The 18,108-nt window shown below is 34.6% G+C and overlaps 1 protein-coding gene across 1 annotated transcript; it reads right to left on the bottom strand.

The window, feature by feature from the left end:
- Positions 1-1,388: 1,388 nt before the first annotated feature.
- chrnb5a (cholinergic receptor, nicotinic, beta 5a) lies at positions 1,389-17,567 on the bottom strand. Its single transcript, XM_051108473.1, has 7 exons — positions 16,923-17,567; positions 11,286-11,431; positions 10,617-10,661; positions 10,242-10,351; positions 5,681-6,641; positions 2,645-2,787; positions 1,389-2,419 (listed from the first exon to the last, which is right to left on the bottom strand). Exons 1-7 carry the CDS (start codon positions 16,984-16,986, stop codon positions 2,404-2,406), a joined length of 1,485 nt encoding a protein of 494 aa, XP_050964430.1. The 5' UTR covers positions 16,987-17,567; the 3' UTR covers positions 1,389-2,403.
- Positions 17,568-18,108: the final 541 nt, after the last annotated feature.

The following is an 18,108-nucleotide window of genomic DNA, read 5'->3' as shown; positions in this document are numbered from 1 at the left end:
TCCGACCCCACATGTCCTCTTTTTTTGAAACCTAAAATATGACCACCCTAATCCCTGCGTTAACTGCATTAAATATTTTTAACGCCGTTAAACTGGAAAAATTAATTGCCTGCATTACCGTGCTTTTTTGACAGCACTATAAGTAATATTTTACAATGAGCACTTACTGGACTTGAGCCAGGTTTACATCATTATCCATAAATCATACTTTTAGAAAAATCTTGAAAGGTGAGTATCAAATATCAAAATATGATACATCAGTCATTTGAGGAATGTTGTGTGAGTATGTATGTTGTGTTATGTATGTGCCGAGCAACGATTAATCGCGATTAATCACATCCAAAATAAGTTTTTCTGTACATAAATTGAACTTGAACTTGATAATGTGTACTGTGTATATTTATTATGCATATATAAATACACACACATGCATGTATATATTTAAAAAAATCTTTATATATTAAATAAATTTATATATAATATAAATTATATGAATATAAATATATACATAAAATATATACTGTATGTGTGTGTCTTCATAAAAAATATACACAGTATACACATACATATCATGTACACAAAATTTTTATTTTGGATGTAATTAATTGCGATTAATCATTGCCCAGCACCAGCTAATTTGTACATCTCTCAGTCATCACTGTATTGCATTGCATTATATGTTTGTCTCTCTGTATTAAAACTACAGAGCTCCATAAAACCAAGCACTTTTATATCATCTTATTGGAAGATATCAGTTTCCACTCTATTTTTACATGCATTTTATGTAAGTAGTCTATAAAAGAAAGATCTCATTGATTTTTTTTTGTCACTTGTCAGGCCTTGCAGGGTTAAAAGGAAAATTGTTTATTTCTTAAGCTTAAATGACAAAGCTCTAGCTTTGAGTGTTACCACTTGAAGGATTTATCCCTTTACAGGGAATATGAATGACATGGGGAAGGCCACTTTAAAACGGACACACGCCCATGTCTTAGTGGTTTCCATGGCAATAGAATATTTTGCATGCTAATGCTGGAAGAAAGATTAGCAAAGGCATCTACACTCATTATGTTACTCGGCACTTTTATTCAATCAGTTAAAAATGGTAAAGGTTTGTCTACGTGTTGACACCTGTGGCAACATGGACATATAGACATATTCAAACAGATACGCACCAGTGTTTCATATAATGTATAAACCATATATCAGCAATGTAAGATTGTCTACTAGGGCTTGTGCATTTGAGTACATGTAAATGGATCGAATGCATTAAAGGGAAAAAAACAGAAGAAACAGAAAATATGAAAATAACTGCTCTCACATGAAAAGCAATACAAAGAAAGGAAGGAAAAAGGTTTTATTGTATTATTTTTATAATTACAATTCTTATTTTGAAAAGTCTATTGATCATCGTGGTGGTGAAGTGTTTTTCAATCACTGCATGAAACTTTCTTTTAAGGCAATTAAAATGTGATTCAGTTCCGGAAAACCACTCACAGCCATTAATCAAACGTTCATATCAAACAACACTGAGTGAACTACAGTTTGGTGTCAATGCATTTGTGTGAGGTCAAGCAAGGAGGAGAAAAAAGAAAATCAGTCTTTGAAAATCAGTCCTTGCATCAAGGTCTCCAATAAATGTTCTGCTCTTGAAACCCTGTAAACCTTCTTTGATAGTGAATGTGTGCCTTGAAAAAATATAAAAGTGAACACTACATAAACCATATAAATATTATAGTTATACAACGATTTGGCTGCAGATATGATGACTGAGTGGCACTGACAGCTATCATACATTGCTATTATTGTTTAAATGAGAAATTCTTAAAGGAACAGGATCATTGGTTTATAGCTTTGAGAGTGTTTGTCATGTGACACACAGGGGGAATTCACTAAGAAGGAACTGAACCTGCTGATGTGTTTATCTGCATCTAAAGGAATTATGCAAATCAGGTAATGGCTGATTTTATGGCTGATTATAACACTCTACTCCAATTAATCATCATTTGATAATTTACTGCAAGCAGGATCAATAAAAAATGTAAACAAATATCTGTTTTACATAAAATTGTGTTTACAGCCTGCTTGTAATAACGCAGCGTTATTTGTACTAGGCACAAAGCACTCATTTTTTGAATATACATGCTATAAGCCTAATTTGCATAGAATGGCAGTTTACACAGAAAATAATTAACTTGAATGCAAAATGCTATTTTGGGGCTGCTTGAACTGGATTGCGTGTGGTTTGTGAATAATTCATATTATTGCGCTGAAACAGCGTACACTAATGCAGCTGTTTAGTGAATTCGCCCCACAATGGTTCTGTTCTGCTAAATATGTGTTGTGATATGTCAAAGCTCGGTCAACAAGTACGTCCAAAAGTCACAGGATCAGTCAGCAGATATTTTAGAAATCACCATATCTGCAAAAGGAAGACATGGGAAAGAGAAGAAAATGATGGGAAAAGGTAGGAAAGGGACAGAGAGAAGCAAATGCATCAGTAAACATCAGCAAACTTTTCCACTTTGAAGGTGACGCTATTGTTAAATGCATAAGAAGTTTACAAAAATCCTGAAGGCACTTGCCTCCAAACACTCTTCTATCATGAATTAAAGAGAAGGAGTAGAGAAAGAAAGATGTGACTCACTCTTCCTCTGCCACGGGGGTGTTGTAGCTCTGAAAGAGAGGCTGAACAAAGAGTCCGAGTGTGCCGACGACACACACCAGGATAAAAATCCAGAGGAAGAGCCGGTCTATCACCATGGCTACATACTTCCAGTCCTCAATGATCTGCATGGCACATGCAAGCAAAAACATTAATTACTACTATATATATGCGTAGTCATGGGGCTTTAGCAGTGTTTTCAATCCTGGTATTTTGGTCACTAATAAAATTCAGCACTGCAGTTTTGCTCCATATTTTAGACTTAGTTGCTCAGGTCTAGGCATGGTAATTGTAAAGAATGAATCAGCTTGATCAACTTGATTATTTTAGTATTTAAAAAAAAAATTTTTTTTGGAGGGAAAAGCAATTTAATTGGCAAAATATTTGATAATTTCAATAAAGAGACAGCATAAATGCAATCTAATAGTTTGCAACTACAATAAACATTTCATTCATTACTATTCATTTCTTTTTGTAGAACTGTACTGATATAATATGCATTACACTGAATTAATGAATTCAATCTTATAGTTAGTTGTAAGCTGTATTTGTTTGATTCACTAAAAAGAACTGACTCTTTAGAGTCTTTTGTTCTGAAATCCATCTATAGTGGTTCTGCTGCATGTTTTTGTGACTGACCAAAATAACTAGCTACTGGAGTCTTTTGTTCAGAATCAGACTACATTGGTTCTACTACATTTTTTGATTCACTAAAAAGAACGGACTCTTTAAAGTCTTTTGTTCAAATATCCATCTATACTAGTTCCGCTGCATGTTGATTCACTAAAAACAACTGACTCATAAACAGTGTTGGGCATGTTATTTTACAAAAGTAATTAGTTATAGTTACTAGTGTCTTCTCACAAATAGTAACTGAGTTAGTTAGCAGGTAAAGTAACTATTGCGTTATTTAAAAAAAAAAAAAAAGTTCAAATATGTCAAATAACTTGGATGTCCATGTTAAATGAATGAAATAGACACTAAATAGAATCAATTATCATTATAAAACATTGTACACTATTTTAATGTTGCTGTGGGTCAATGTGAGAGACACCTATCAAATTTAATAAACCATTGTAAATATTATTCAACCCTCTACAGACACCTTTCGGCCATTGTCTATTTAATTTTTTAGTTTACTCACCAGACTAAAGCTTAATGGCACAATTTTTTTAAATATCTAAAAAGTACACTTAGCATCAGTCAGTCAAGCATTATACTATGATTTTATGATCATTTAGCATTAAACTTTAGTGATTAGAACTTTAGAATAAGCATGTATGAATGCATATTTGTCATGTTGACTGAACTTAAGACTGGTGGTGGTGCTTAAGTCATTTAGTGTTACCATAAAAAAGGGAAAAAACTAAAAATAATACTGATAAGGTAATAAAACTACTATGAATTCTACTACTAATAACAATATAAAATGCACTATGGATTAATGAGCTGCTGGGTTCATGAATATTAATCACGTTTTCTGCGTTTGCTCTAACTGATTTGCTGAAATAAAAACAGGGACGATAAAAGGTGAGTGCCAGCCAGTGAGATGGCCGTTCGCACATTAGTTCTGCCCACTACTGCAAAAACCGGGAGTTCTTAAAAGCTGAAGAATTCCAAAGGAACTTCATTATTTTGACAGAAAAATACAACAAAGAATATCGTTTACATGTAGCTTGTCAATTCTGCATGGTATATAACACTTTTGCTCTGTATCTTTCTTTATGTGTGTGTGAGAGAAAGCAGCGGATAGTCACGTGCCTTCAGAGTTTACAGTTCCTCAAATACAGGTACATTGTGCATTCATTCAGATGAACTGAAAAATAAAATTATAATAATATTATAATAAATTATAGTAACGCCGCAAAAAAATAACGCCTTTAGTAACGCCATTTATTTATAACACCGTTATTCCCATCACTGCTCATAATAGTCATTTATTAGGGAATCAGGCGAGATTGGTAGTGCTGTATGTTTATTCATTCACTAAAAAGAACATGCTCATAAAAGTCATTGGTTTAAGAATCTGACTACACAGGTTGCATTCAAGTTTTTTGATTCACTAAAAATAACTGTTTCATTAAAGTACTTTATTTGGGAATCAGGCAACACTGGTAATGCTGTATGTTTATTCAATCATTAAAAAGAACCTGGTCATAAGAGTAATTCATGCAAGAATCTGACTACTGGTTGAACTACATGTTTTTTGATTTACTAAAAAGAACTGTTTCATTAGAGTCCTTTATTTGGGAATAAGACAACACTGGTAGTGCTGTATGTTTATTCATTCACTAAAAATAACCTGCTCATAAGAGTCATTTGTTCAAGAATCTGACCATACAGGTTGTGCTTAAGTTTTATTCATTCACTAAAAAGAAGACTCTTTAGAGTCATTTGTTTGGGAATCAGTGTACACTGGTTCCGCTGCATGTTTTTTTGACTCACTAAAAAGAACCAGCTAAGAGTCATTTGTTCAAGAATCAGACTACACTTGTTGCGCTACATGTTTTTTGACTCACTAAAAAGAACTGACTCATAAGAGTCATTTATTTGGGAATCAGGCAACACTAATAGTGCTGTATATTTATTCATTTACTAAATAGAACCTGCTCATAAGAGTCATTGGTTCAAGAATCTGACTACACAGGTTGCTCTACACATTTTTTTTTTTTAATTCACTAAAAAGAACTGACTCTTTAGAGTCATACTGGTCTATACTGGTTCCACTGCATGTTTTTTGATTCACTAAAAAGAAACAGCTCCTAAGACTAATTCAGTCAAGAATCAGAATACACTTGTTGTTATACACTTGTTGTTAAAGAACCTGGCCATAAGAGTAATTCATGCAAGAATCTGACTACTGGTTGAACTACATGTTTTTGATTCACTAAAAGGACTGGTTTTTAAGAGTGATACACTTTGAAATCGGACTACTTGTTGTGCAGTGAGATACAACTCTGCTCAAACTCAACAAGTCAATACATCAATCAATCAATGAAACACAAAAATACTTCTCACCCCTTCATCATCATCCTCAATCTTCATATGTTCAGCAATGAACCTCACACCCTCAATGGCCTCATCCACATCTGGGTCGTGCCTGACTTTCACTCTCTGCCTGAACTCTGAACCCTCAGGAAGGTCGCCGACCCTCCAGGCCCCGCACACACGCCCAGGGTCATCACTTAAGAAGAATGAGTCTCCATCCAACTTTATGCCCTTAGCATCAGATGAGAATGATTTCCGTTGATGCTTCCGTCGAAACCTTTCCCGTACATTAGACCTTCCTGGCCGTCGCATCAGAAGGAAAACAGGAAGCTTATGCAGAAACACACGTTTGACCCACTCGGGCATGCGGTGTGTCGATGGAGATCGGTGGTGAACGTTGAGCACACACACACTTGTCACAATAGAAAATGTGACCAGCACCATAGTAAACATCAGATACTTCCCTATTAATGGAACAGCCAGGGATGTTGGCGGAACGATCTTTGATATCAGGAGTAGAAACACAGTAAGAGCCAGAAGAACGGATATACAAAGTGTCATCTTCTCTCCACAGTCTGATGGAAGGTAGAAAACCAGAATTGCAAGAGAAGTGATGAGGACACATGGAATGATGAGGTTAATCGTGTAGAAGAGAGGTTTGCGCTTGATCACAAAGTCATATGTGACATCCAGGTATGTGAGGTCATTGGGGTCTTCGTTTTTTCTGCCAGGGAGCGACACAATATCCCATTCACCGCTTGGTGTGTAATCATCACGACTGGCAAAATCGGACGTCAAGACAAGATCGAGTTCTGTACGGTCATAGGTCCAAGAACGAAATTTAAGCGTGCAGTTCTGTTGGTCGAAGGGGAAGTTACGGACTTCAATTGCACAGGCGCTCTTGTAGATGGCAGGAGGGAGCCAAAAAATATCACCAGTGTTGGAGACGACTGCATTGCAGTAAAATGATACTTCATATACACCATCTGCACTGTAAGAGAAGAGAATATACATTATAAGTGCATAAAGTGAGTCACAATGCCAAAATGCATGCATTGGCACAGGGGTTTTCACACAACTTAATGCAAAGAATTGCAAAACACAAACACAGTCATGCGAGGAACCCCCTTCCTAAAAATTCAGTATTTTGTGTATATATATATATATATATATATATTTTTTTTTTATTTATAAACACCTTTTAATATTATTATTTATTATATTTTTTTAAAATGGTTTTATTCTAAATAATATTTAATTTCTAAATCATTTAACGTCTTTTAAAAATTACTATTGCAATATTTTATTAATGTTCAATGTAGAAAATAAGATGTATTGGTAAAACTTTATTTTAAGGTCCTTTAAACAATAAAGTATGCATAATTACATGCAAGTAACCCTAAGCCAAACTCTAATCCTAACCTTAACCATATGGTAAGTACATGTAGTTAATTAATATTACTCAATACTTAAAGGTATAATTACACAGTAAGAACACAAAATAAAGTGTAACCAATTTATTTTTATTTTATTTTATTTTTTAATTATTTTAGTTGGTTGTCAGTCCAATAAAATAATTGTGGTTAAGATCATGATTTTATGAAAATGAAACTATATTAAAAAATACACATTTTGGTGTGTAACATATTATTCTGTTAAATATATTAAATTAATACAAGAAGTTAACTGTGATTGCTCTAAACATTTTGTAGGAATCTTTTTTTTTCATGCACTTCTTTGTGGGCCCCAGTTTGAAAAATCCATGTAAATGAGATGTTGAGAACGCCTCCTCATCACACACAGTTCCTGATTAGTATGCATTAATTAACAGATCTTTAATCCAGGATCTCTCTCCCTCTGTGCCCTTGAAAAATTATTAGTGTACAGCTTTTCAATTAAAATTAGCATAGAAATACAATGCTTATTTTAGCAAAGGATTACATGCACCAGTGTCTCTTTACATGAGGAAATGCCTCTTAAGCAAATTAAAGTCTCATCCCACCCAATTTATCCATTTCAGCAACGAACATGCGCAAGTGCATCCTCCATTTTTATCAACTAAAATGGGGATTATATAACACCCATTGCTTGCTTCCACTGGGAACACACATCTGACCTAGATCAAACAGTTTAAACATTTTTGCTTGTCATTCTTCCTATTTTTTCTTCATTCTTCTGAGCTTTGTCAAGAGTGTAGACGTGAACGACCTGATAGAACAGCAACCAGGGAGGAGACTGCTCTTGCTTTTGGCAACTTTCTAGCATAATTAGCCAGTCTCTTGGAACAGTGACAGCTTGCTTGTTGTATTGAGTTTGTCACTAAACACTGACAATGCATCAAAGTCTCAAAACCTCCCAAAAGTTTACAAGGCTCATGGCCTTAATAAGAACTGAGAAAAGCTGTCAAAATGAAATCTTAACACACATAAGTGTGCTAAATTTATCAGACAAAAAGACACCCATCAGATGCTTGTATAACTATACTGAATGTAAATATAGGCTATACAGCATATCAGTGGAGTGTATGACGCTCATCGCATACAATCATTTTCCAGTAAAACTATTGGTAACGCTTTATTTAAAGGACCAGTTCTCACTATTAACCAGTTGCTTACTAGCATGCATATTACAAGCATATTGGCTGATTATTAGTATTTATAAAGCACATATTAATGCCTTATTCTGCATGACCATATTTTAGATCCCTTAGTCCTTCCTCATAAAGTAAGAGTTCAAAAGTTTACATACACCTTGCAGTATCTGCAAAATGTTAATTATTTTTTACCTAAATACGAGGGACCATATAAATGCATATTATTTTTTTATTTTTGTTTTTTTGTTTAGTGATAGTTGTTCATGAGTCCCTTGTTTGTCCTGAACAGTTAAACTGCCTGCTGTTCTTCAGAAAAATCTTTCAGGTCCCACAAATTCTTTGGTTTTTCAGCATTTTTCTGTTTTTGAACCTTTTCCAACAATGTATGTTTTTGAGATCCATCTTTTCACACTGAGGACAACTGAGGGACCCATATGCACCCTTAATTACAGAAGATTCAATCACTCACTGATGATTGGAAAAACAATGCATTAAGAGCTGGGGGGTGAAAACTTTTTGCATTTGAAGATCAGGGTAAATTTAACTTATTTTGTCTTCTGGGAAACATGTAAGTATCTTCTGTAGCTTCTGTAGGGCAGTGCTAAATGAAAAAAAAAAATATTTAGACAAAATAAGAAAAATGTACACATTTTTCATTCTGTTCAAATATTTAAACCCCAGGGCCCTCATTTATCAACAGTGTGTATGCACAGATGTGTGCGTAATGAGTGTGTAAGAACAGTTTCACGCAAAGTGTGAGATTTACCAACTTGTACTTATATATAGGAATGTGTGCAAATATAAGGATAAAATATAGAACCTTTTCTACGCACTTATGATAAATGAGGCCCCTGGCTCTTAATGCATCGTTTTTCCTTCTGGAGCATCAGTGAGAGTTTGAACCTTCTGTAATAGTTGCATATGATTCCCTCAGTTGTCCTCAGTGGGAAAAGATGGATCTTACAATCATACAGTCATTGTTAGAAAGGGTTCAAATACACAAAAATGCTGAAAAACCAAAGAATCTGTGGAACCTGAACAATTTTTCTGAAGAACAGCAGGCAGTTTAACTGTTCAGGACAAACAAGGGACTCATGACACATCTATCAAAAAAAAAAAAAAAAAAGCTGTGGATCATTCAGGTAACAACACAGTAAGAATCCAGTGTATGTAAACATTTGAATGACGTCATTTTTATAAAGTATTATAAACTATTATTCTCTCTTGTGAACTATATGTAAAAGTATTTTATGTGAAATATCTTATTCAGGTCAGTACTAAATAAAAAATGTCATGCATTTTGTATGATCCCTCTCATTTTAGTAAAATAACATTTTGCAGATTCTGCAAGGTGTATGTAAACATATGATCTCTATAATTTTGTTCTATCTATCTTCTATTCATATCTAAATATTTAAATCATTTATATTTTATATGTAAATATACATAAAAAAATAAATTGATAAAAATAAAAAAATCTTTATTTTGTGGCATGGTCACTATATTGTTGGCAAGTCAAACAAACATTTGAGCTACTCAACAAATAGCAAATCACAATATCATATTATGCTCATATTATCATTGAAAATAATGTGCCAGTACTATCTATGAATTATCTATCTATCTGTCTATGAAATTTATATTTTTATTTAGCAAGAATGCATTAAATTGATCAAAAGTGATTGTAAAAGTGAGCTGTCAACATTGTTAAGAAATGTTGCTAGACACTGAAGACTGGAGACTTATGGCTGCTGAAAATTCAGCTTTGCATCACAGGAATAAATTACATTTTAAAATATATTAAAATAGAAAACAGTTAAATTGTAATAATATTTCACAATATTACTGTTGATCAAATAAATGCTGCCTTGGTGAGCATAAGAGACCTTCACAATAAATAAATAAATAAATACATAGATTAAAACTGTTACTGACCTAAATGCTACAGTATATATGTGGTACAGGTATATAAATGTACTAGTCACAGTTATGGCATACTTGTTATAGAGTACTATATCAGGAAGCCAGATGTGCTGCGATGGTATTCGTAGTTTTTTGATGCCCTCATACTCATTCGGATCCCACACCAGTCTGTAGTCATTCCACTCCTACAAAGAAAGAAGAACGTGGTTAAAACTGTTCAAATTGGGTGAGACAATGTACCAGTATTTGTACCAAACTCATTTAAAAGCTAAACGCATTCACTCAGTTAAACAGGATTTTCCACCACATTTAGACGTAATCTAAAAGTAAACTATAACTGGATTACAACTCAAATCTGCCACATGCACATACACTCATGTGGGACAGCTCATTGGACTGTGTTTTATAACACCACCCAGATGTGTGCACAGTCATAGCAGGTGGGCTTACCTGAGTCAGCCACACATTCGTAGTCATGATTTGTTCTCTCTCATTCTGTAAAAAGAACAGAACATGATGTATGACGGATATGATGAGATCAGGACATGACACAATCCAGACTCAAACCTGCATGACCCGTGTGAGCACTAACAATGTGTTCTAACCAGACATGACGCAACAGGCTTCCAGCGTCTCCATCCTCACTCAAAGTGAAAGACAGTCTGAATGTATTTGCTGTTTAATAAACAGCTGTGTGAAGCACAGATTTGAACAAATGAGATTCTGCAGTGGGTGGGGCTACCCAGTGCAACAGGACAAAAATAGTAATAAATTGTTTTGTCGCTTGTCATACAGTGGCATTGCGCCTGGTTAGAACACAGTGTCAATGTGATTTACCTGTCAGTGTCAATCTGCCCTAAGTCTCTAATGTGCCAAGGGTGTGTTACTGCTGCACCATGGCTCTAATGCAATTGTACTGTATAAAATATATGCTCGAATGATAGACAGCTGAAAAATCGAAAGTCTTCAGGATTAACTGAACATCCCAGGCAGCTGTGTTGACTTGATTAGGGCTGGAGCTAAATTAAGTACAGTAGACAGTAAGTCTTGAAGGCCAGAGTTGGCCAACTCTGCTCTAATATTTTGTGTTCGGTGTGTGTGTAAATGAGAAACACTTACCACACTAATGAGCTGTGCAAGAGAGACTTTGATGCCAATAGTGACCTGCTGACTCTTATTAACCGCAGGCCGGATAAGTTTATTGTAGCGCTCGGGACCAAGAAGAAAATCTACCAGCCTCTCCTCAGCATCTGCAGCAAGAGACCCTAACACACACACACAAACAAATTTACATGGAGATTGAAAAATGTTTTAAGATCAACACATGCTAAATGCCTTTTTGTCATTTATTAAATTGATTTCCAAATAAATCCAATACCAGTCTTTTTTTCAGTGCAATATCTTTTGCTGACTGTATGTTGGCTGGAACATAAAAGAAAGTTGTAACTGTTTTGTTTTTGTTTTTTTTTCTTTGTGATCAATGAATGTGCTGATGGATTTTTCCACACAGAGAACTTTCTTTGATCAAAGATGTTGTAAGATTGAAAAAACAGCTCATTTGACATTTGACTTCAACACACTGAGCAGCACATTTAGGAGTGGATTATTATATAAATCTGACTATTTATAAATTACTATAAATAAAATTGTGACTGCTTTGCCAAAAATAAATAAATAAATATATAAATAAATAACAGGAAGAAGAATTAGTGGATAACAACATAAAAAAAAATCAAACATAAAAAAAGAAAAAAAAATTGCTGATTTTCTATTTCAACAATTTTCTGAAATTACGGAAGCCCGTTTCCGCCACTAAAAAGTTATTGCGTTATCACAACTGCAGATTGCATGATATAAACTCACAGTTGTGAGAAATCAAGCCAGAATTGTGAGATAAAAATTCACAATTGCGAGAAATAAAGCCAGAATTGCGAGATACAAACTTGTAATTCTGACTTTTTTTCCCACAATTTTGAGTTTGTATCTTGCAGTTCAGACTTTCTTTCTGAGAAAAAAAAGGCAGAATTGCGAGATATAAACTCATAATATCACGCAATTCTGAGAAAAATGTCAGATGTGCAAGTTTATATCTCGCAATTCTCATATTACAACTCGCGGTAGCAAGTTTATATCATGCAATTCTGACTTTTTTTCTCAGAATTGTGAGACATGAACTCACAGTTGCAAGTTATAAAGTCCGATTATAAGGGAGAAAAAGGCTGATATGTTCTCAGAAAGTTTGTATCTCACAATTCTGACTTAACTCACAGTTGCGAGTTTATATCATGCAATTCTGAGAAAAAAAAGTCAGATTTCCGAGTTTATATCTCACAATTCTGATTTTATAACTCGCAGTTGCGAGTTTACATCTCACAATTATGAGAAAAAAAGTCAGAATTGTGAGTTTGCATCACGCTTTTCTGAGAAAAAATGTGAGAAAAAGGTCAGAATTTTACGATAAAAAATCACAGTTACTGGCTTCCATAGAAATTGCTAGTGGATTTCACAATTTGAAAAAAAGGGCAAGCAGGCATTGTATAATTCTTTGTTAAAGTTTGAAGAGAAAAAACCTGAAATGGTATTTTCATGTAAAACATACTCTAATAATCATTGTTTTATTTACAACTTCAAAAAATCGTTTTTAAAATGATATGATATGATCCCTTCCAGGCTGTTATAGCTTGTATCTAGTGTCTGTTTGCCAAAATCTTTCACAAATGTGTCATTAAATGTCAAATAATCATCGAAAGCCATTACGGTCACAAAGCAGTACCATCTACTACAGTGTTTTTTTTAGTCCTGGAGTTTTTGAGAATATCATGAAAAGGCCAGAAGTGTCTGCTAAGCTGCATGTAATCTGCTTTCACTGCAGAGCAAAAACACACAAACATGTCAGAATGATTTTTCTCTGCATCTTATCCCATCATATCTCATAAGCCCACCAATGCTGTGGAGGGGGTGTGCCAATGACATGGCAAAACAATGATTGGCCAAGACGGTAGCAACTCACACACACACACAAAAACACACGCCATTTCCTCCCCACTGCATGTGGGATAAGATCTCCAGCGACTGCGCTCCTCCTCTCAAATGAGAACACTGACACACACACACACCTAGTTCCATCATGAATCCAAGATTGTGTCAGACTCAATTGGTATGATCCGTTCCGCACAGGGAGACACACACACCTTTGAGCTTTTGTGGCTATGCTGAGCTTTAGTCATTTTGCATGGCTTGTCCCTTTAAGCAAAGCAAGGTTCAGATCCACTTCATATCAGTTGATCTGTGTTTGTGTGTAACTCAGTCCTCAAGGATGTTATACCCATGCAAAAGCCATGGATGACTCTGAAAAGACAATCAATAAGTGAGTATATGTGTGTCTGAACTACTACATTTAATCTCAGACCCATCTGTGTTTGACCACCATTTCCAGCTTAATGCTTCATCAGACACAAAAAACATCTGCAGCAGCATCTGACTCTAATATCCATTTTATTGATTCAATCTATTTGTCAGACTTTCAATGTCTGTATGAACTGCTGTGGATTCAAACACAGTACAGAGAGCACCAAAATCTCTTTTTAACATTATGAGAATGTTTAGAAATAAACAAAAATTTACTATTTTACTTTTTTTTTTTAATTTCCACCAGTGAAAACTGTTCCACGCACACGGCAAAATCAATCTGTTATGTACTACCATTCAAAAGTTTGGGTCAGTAGAAATTTTTCTAAACAAAAATTAATTGTTTTACTTTGCAAGAATACATTAAAATGATCAAAAATGACAGAAAAGACATTTACAGTGTTACTATTGTAAATGTTGTTTATTTGATCTTCTATTCATCAATATCACGTACCACGGATTTAAAAAACTATTAAGCAGCAAAGCCATGTTCAACATTGATAATAGAAATATTACACCAACTCTGCATTTAAGAATGGCTGCGTCCGAAAGCTTTGGAATGCTGCCTCCAAAAGCAGGAAGGAAGCAGGAAGGCATCAATGCACGTCCGAATACAAATTCTATTTCACTTCCTGTTTCCAGAGGTACCTTCTTCTGATCGAGTTTTGAAGGCTTAATTCAGCTTTGCCATCACTGGGAAAAAATACATTTTGAAGTATATTAAAACAGAAAACATTTAATGAATGTAATAAATTTAATACTATTACTTTTGAACAGTAGTTTAAATACAAGTGGTGTTTTGTTCCTGAATTAATCAGTGTTTTTGAATGAATCAATTGACTGAATAATTCAATGGCTCACTTGTCATCACCAACTGGCGTGACAATATTAACTGCAGAAGCAGGCACTAAAAATCTCCACCAATAATGCACAGACTGATAAGTTAAGGAGCATTCACAATAATGATGGAAGAATTAATTATATTTAAATGGGATATTAGATGCACTTTTTCCACAATTTGGTATTATTCTTTAGAGTCTTCACTGAAATACTTTGGTTAAAATTCCTCAATAGTCATGTAAAACAACACCCTACTCTTATGTTCACTTTTACATCCAACTACAGAAAACCTGCATTGCTTACGAGACATTGTCGCTACAGCTGCTCAAGCATGTACACTGTTAAAAAAAAGAACAACTTAAAAAAAAGTTGTTTCCACTTAAAGAAGTGTTCATGCTGCCTTAAAATTTTAAGTTTATTCAACATGAAATGTTAAGTTGTACTACATGAAAACGTGGATATTCGAGTGAAGTAAACAACATTTTAAGGCAGCACAAATACTTACTTTCTTAAGTTGAAACAACTTTTTTTAAGTGCAGTACACTTACTGATGCTGGAATCATTCTGTAAAACTAGACCTAAATTTATTTTAGAATTGTATTGCACTGTTGATATGTATCTAACGGTTTATTGACCTTTTGCCGTCTTATAGGCTGTTAGCCAGCCTTTACATCACATACAGACAGTAGAGTGATGATCTTTACTCTTCTTGACATCAACAGTGACATCATATTCAATTATGAGCCCTGTAGATCTTTTTTTCCCATATTACGCTACTCTTATGTTTAGTAAAAAGGCCGTGTACAAGAGACACATCCACATAAGCAACAACTCCTGAAAGAGCTGATAATTAAATATGAAATAAATTATTTAGTTATCATTTACACTTCATGTGTGTGTTTGTGGCCATTCAGCTGAGCTGTAATTTATGTGCATGTGAGTGATCTGCCTGTGAAGAGGTTGTGTGTTTTTGTCATGCTTGCTCTGATGTTAATGGATGTTAAGTGCTCTCATACTTCACATTATGGCTCTCATCCCACAGCACTGTATAGTAATTACATTATACAGACATAACCATAACACACAATGCACAAAAAAGATTGTATGTTCTGAGCATCTTGGAAAATTGATTTTACCTGTATACTGTTTACACCAAGTAAACACCAGATCTTACCAGTAATTCCACGAACAATTTTGTGGCATCATGGTTGCTGTTTTCTACCTTTGCTTTTGGTTCAGATTACATATTCATTTTATCTGTCTTTCTCAATGTGCACATGTAATTTAATGAACATAGCAAATGAATCAAATTACATGCTATCCTTATTTGATTATGTGTGCACATTGATCTCAATCCTGTATTTTGGGATCTGTTACATATACAGTTGATCATTTTTTAAGATATTGATGTTGACAGTATTTAGGCTAGACCTTCTTCCTGGTTGTGGGCACCAACATTCACAAAGATCTGGACCAATAATATTTCCGTAAAAAATAAACAGAATGCTTTTAAAATAAATCCAAACCAACATCTCTATATATTTAAAGTAAAGGAATCTAAATCTATGGACTCGTTTAACAGTTTGACTTAATTTAGCATGTAAATATAGAAAACATTTTCTCTTTTTATGTACATTATTTATTGTACATTTATATCATTTTATTTTGTGTTATATAACACTGGCATTATTACAAAAATAGCAAGTGTAGTTTTTTTCTTTCCCATTAATATTGCATTTTATCGTTTGCTGTTAGTGTAAATGGAATGCTGAAATGGCTTTCCATTTACCTCTATTTTTACTTAATTTACTGCCAGAAATATAAAAAGAGCCTATGGTCATATGGACTAGCTAAAAAATTAATTCAGCTCGGAAAACATCTTAACCAAAAATACTTTTCCACACAAGTGCTTTAAATGTTTACACGCAATCATATATTTGTCTACACCTACACAAACATAGGCCTATAGCATATGTGGTAAAAAAAACAAAAAAAACAATCTGGTATGACTTTCTTGCAAGTAACACAAAAGAAGAAGTTGTAAAGAATGTTAATGCTGCTCTCTTTCATACAGTAAAAAGTGGATGGGGACTATATAAAAAATATCTATTAAAAAAAGCTTCATAAATGCATCAAAAGCAGTTCACATAACTCAAGCACTATATTTCAAGTCTTCTGAATCAATACGGTAGATTTGCAGAGCATAGCTGTGTAAAAAGTATGCATGACTTCCGTGAAGTTTCAGAAACATGGTAACAAAAAGAATAGTGTTTGACCTACTTTTTAAACAATGAATAAAAATAAACTTAATCAACAAGTCTTACACTATGCTCTCAAACATCCATTAGAAGAGAGAGACAGAGTGAGAAAGAAAGAGAAACACCATGCTACCAAAGTCACCAATAAAAAAATAGGCTGCATGCTGTTCCTGTGTTGCCATTTCTGCATATTTGCCTAAATATGACAAAACAAATAAAAATTGAATACAAGTATGCAATAGCCTCTTACTTGTCACGCACAGCCAAAGCAAGCAGAAACATAAAAGCCACTTTGATGCCATCACGAAGACCATTACTCTCTCTCTCTTTCTGTCCCGGGTGAAGGTTCACAGTGATGTCCAGTTCACGGCCACTATCACCCTCCAGAATCCTCTGTCCTCTCCAGGACGGGTGCTGTCGTGTTTAACCCTACAGAGGCTTATTTTCTGTGCTCCAGGCTTTGCTCTTCCTCTCTCAGTATTCAGCAGCCGTCTCCCAGGCATCGACAGATGTTTTGCTCGCGTTAATACAATGTATTCCGGTCCGCCGAGAGACGCGCGAGCCCGTCCACAGACTCCAGTCAGATTACGCGCGCTTATATTTGAAGCACGTTGAAGACATTCATCAACCCAGTACGCATGCCTTAACAAGAAAGAAACACCGTTGTTTCATTTGCAAACATGTTCCCAGACAACAAGAAAATGAGTGACAGTAGACTCCGGCTCCGGGTAAACTTTTAAGCGATGAAGCGCGAGAACTGATGAGACTGTTCAATTTCCCACACACGTCTGCTTTTTAAAGCTCACATTCTTAGGCAGTGACAATATTTGTAGATTATTGCACTGTTATTTTGGGTATTCCTGGTTGAGTGATCTTCGGATGCAGTGCAAGTATCTGTGAGAAATAGCAGTACATTCTCATATGGGACATCGCTCCGGGAGAACCACGTGACGGATAGCGCCAGCGAGGTGCAGGAAGCGACTCAAAACAGGTAATTTGATGTAACATTTAGTATGATAATTTAAAGATCTTTCACTTTTTTGCACACAATACACAATACGCCACAGATGCTAGACCCTGTTTAGGGGTCATCTTTCATCTCAGTCCAACAAAAATCTATGATGAACTCAACTATCAATTATTCCCAACCAAAATTACATAATTATGTCATCATTTCTGGTCCAAATCCGACTTTTAAAGATATACAGTTACAAGTCAAAAGTTTACACACCTTGCAGAATCTGCAAAATGTGAATTATTGTACCAAAATAAGAGGGATCATACAAAATGCATGTTATTTTTTACTATTTTGTACTGACCCGAATAAGATATTTCACATAAAAGACGTTACATATAGTCCATAAGAGAAAGTAATGAAAGTTGAAGTTATAAAAACCCTGTTCAAAAGTTTACATACACTTGATTATTAATAATGT

This window comes from Labeo rohita, chromosome 1 (genome assembly GCF_022985175.1).
Source record: "Labeo rohita strain BAU-BD-2019 chromosome 1, IGBB_LRoh.1.0, whole genome shotgun sequence".
Classification (NCBI taxonomy): Eukaryota; Metazoa; Chordata; class Actinopteri; order Cypriniformes; family Cyprinidae; genus Labeo; species Labeo rohita.
The sequence above is the reverse complement of the archived record's forward strand: the minus strand, read 5'-3'. Positions and strand labels throughout refer to the sequence as shown.